This window comes from Branchiostoma floridae, chromosome 19 (genome assembly GCF_000003815.2).
Source record: "Branchiostoma floridae strain S238N-H82 chromosome 19, Bfl_VNyyK, whole genome shotgun sequence".
NCBI classification, from domain to species: domain Eukaryota; kingdom Metazoa; phylum Chordata; class Leptocardii; order Amphioxiformes; family Branchiostomatidae; genus Branchiostoma; species Branchiostoma floridae.
In genome coordinates, this window is record NC_049997.1 from 16730595 (window position 1) to 16732162 (window position 1568).

Consider the following 1568-nt stretch of genomic DNA (forward strand, 5'->3'; position numbering starts at 1 on the left):
TTGCGGAAGTCAAGTTGTGATGGACACGAGGCGTTGGCGGAGTAGCGACCTTGGGGAGCGGAACAAAGCTAACAGGACTGGACTCCAGGCTACTACGTAGGCGGATATATGAGTTGAACATGAGAGCAGTATATGGGGAAATATCGTTCTGTGTACCGGTAAGAGAGAAGGTAGCAAGGCTCTTACATGTATGTGCAGTGGTAGCCCAGTCAATGCTGATTATTAAATTGTACTTGTGAAAAAGTCGATTGAATGTGTGTGTGTGTGGGGGGGGGGGATAGTTGACCAGCATAACTCTACAAACCAATATCCGGACGTCGAGTTGAGTGTGTGTGTGTGTGTGTGTAGTTGACCAGCATAACTCTACAAACCTATTTCCGGACGTCGAGTTGTGTGCGTGTGCGTGTGCGTGTGTGTGTGTGTGTGTAGTTGACAAGCATAACTCTACAAACCTATTTCCGGACGTCGAGTTGAGTGTGTGTGTGTGTGTGTGTAGTTGACCAGCATAACTCTACAAACCTATTTCTGGACGTCGAGTTGAGTGTGTGTGTGTGTGTGTGTGTGTGTGTGTGTGTGTAGTTGACCAGCATAACTCTACAAACCTATTTCTGGACGTAGAGTTGAGTGTGTGTGTGTGTGTGTGTGTGTGTGTGTGTGTGTAGTTGACCAGCATAACTCTACAAACCTATTTCTGGACGTCGAGTTGAGTGTGTGTGTGTGTGTGTGTGTGTGTGTGTGTAGTTGACCAGCATAACTCTACAAACCTATTTCTGGACGTCGAGTTGAGTGTGTGTGCATGTGTGTGTGTGTGTAGTTGACCAGCATAACTCTACAAACCTTTTTCCGGACGTCGAGTTGAAGATCACGTAGTCAACAGCTACGGGTCAAAGGCCGACTAGTCACCTGATGGCACTGTCATTCTTTGTTCTGTTTACGCTTACGCGGTCAACCACCTTATGTCAAAACACGCCCATTTTCCACTGTAGTAGCTAGGTAGCTTACAATTACAATATTACAATTAGACAGTATTCTTTTAATGTGGTTCATAACAGAAAATCGTTGGTAGGTATAACCTATTTGGTAGGCCGGTCAGTTTTAACTTTAATTTACCAATTCCAAATACTTACGGATTTGGCAGTTAAATGAGGTCAAGTATGTATAGAGTCTACTGTGGTCTGTTCTCAAAAGACATTTTAAGGCCAATTATGTAGCATTTCGGCCCGAAAATTACAAACATTCTCCAAAAAAATGTACAACATTTTATTCAGCATATTTTCATCATTATTTTGTATTTCTGGTGTTTGAAAACTGTACAAAAACAAGCTCTGCGAAGTTTTCTGAAACCATTTCAAATTAGACCGTCCTGTTATAGAAATAACTTTTTGTACACTAGTTTGAAAGATCACAGTTCTTAAACATACTTGCATGGTACAGTAAAGTTGTAACCAACCTACATAAGTATCAATATGAAATTACATAATCAATCTTTTTGTAAATCTATATAATTTGCAAGAAAACATGTATTGTCTTAGTGATACATAGTGTGCCTTTAATTAGCGCCATTTATT

General features: G+C 41.0%; 1 protein-coding gene across 3 annotated transcripts in view; it reads right to left on the reverse strand.

Annotated features, from left to right (window-relative positions):
* Positions 1-924, reverse strand: part of LOC118406321 (2-oxoglutarate-Fe(II) type oxidoreductase ppzD-like) — a 7238-nt gene extending 6314 nt beyond the window's left edge. Inside the window, exon 1 of one of the 3 annotated variants that reach the window (XM_035806255.1) lies at positions 187-207. In XM_035806255.1, coding sequence (XP_035662148.1) covers positions 187-188 — 2 coding nt within the window. In that variant the 5' untranslated portion in view covers positions 189-207. Of the gene's footprint in view, positions 1-186; positions 208-452; positions 469-837 lie in introns of those variants that run through there. The other 2 variants (XM_035806253.1, XM_035806254.1) reach the window with 2 other exon arrangements.
* Positions 925-1568: the final 644 nt, after the last annotated feature.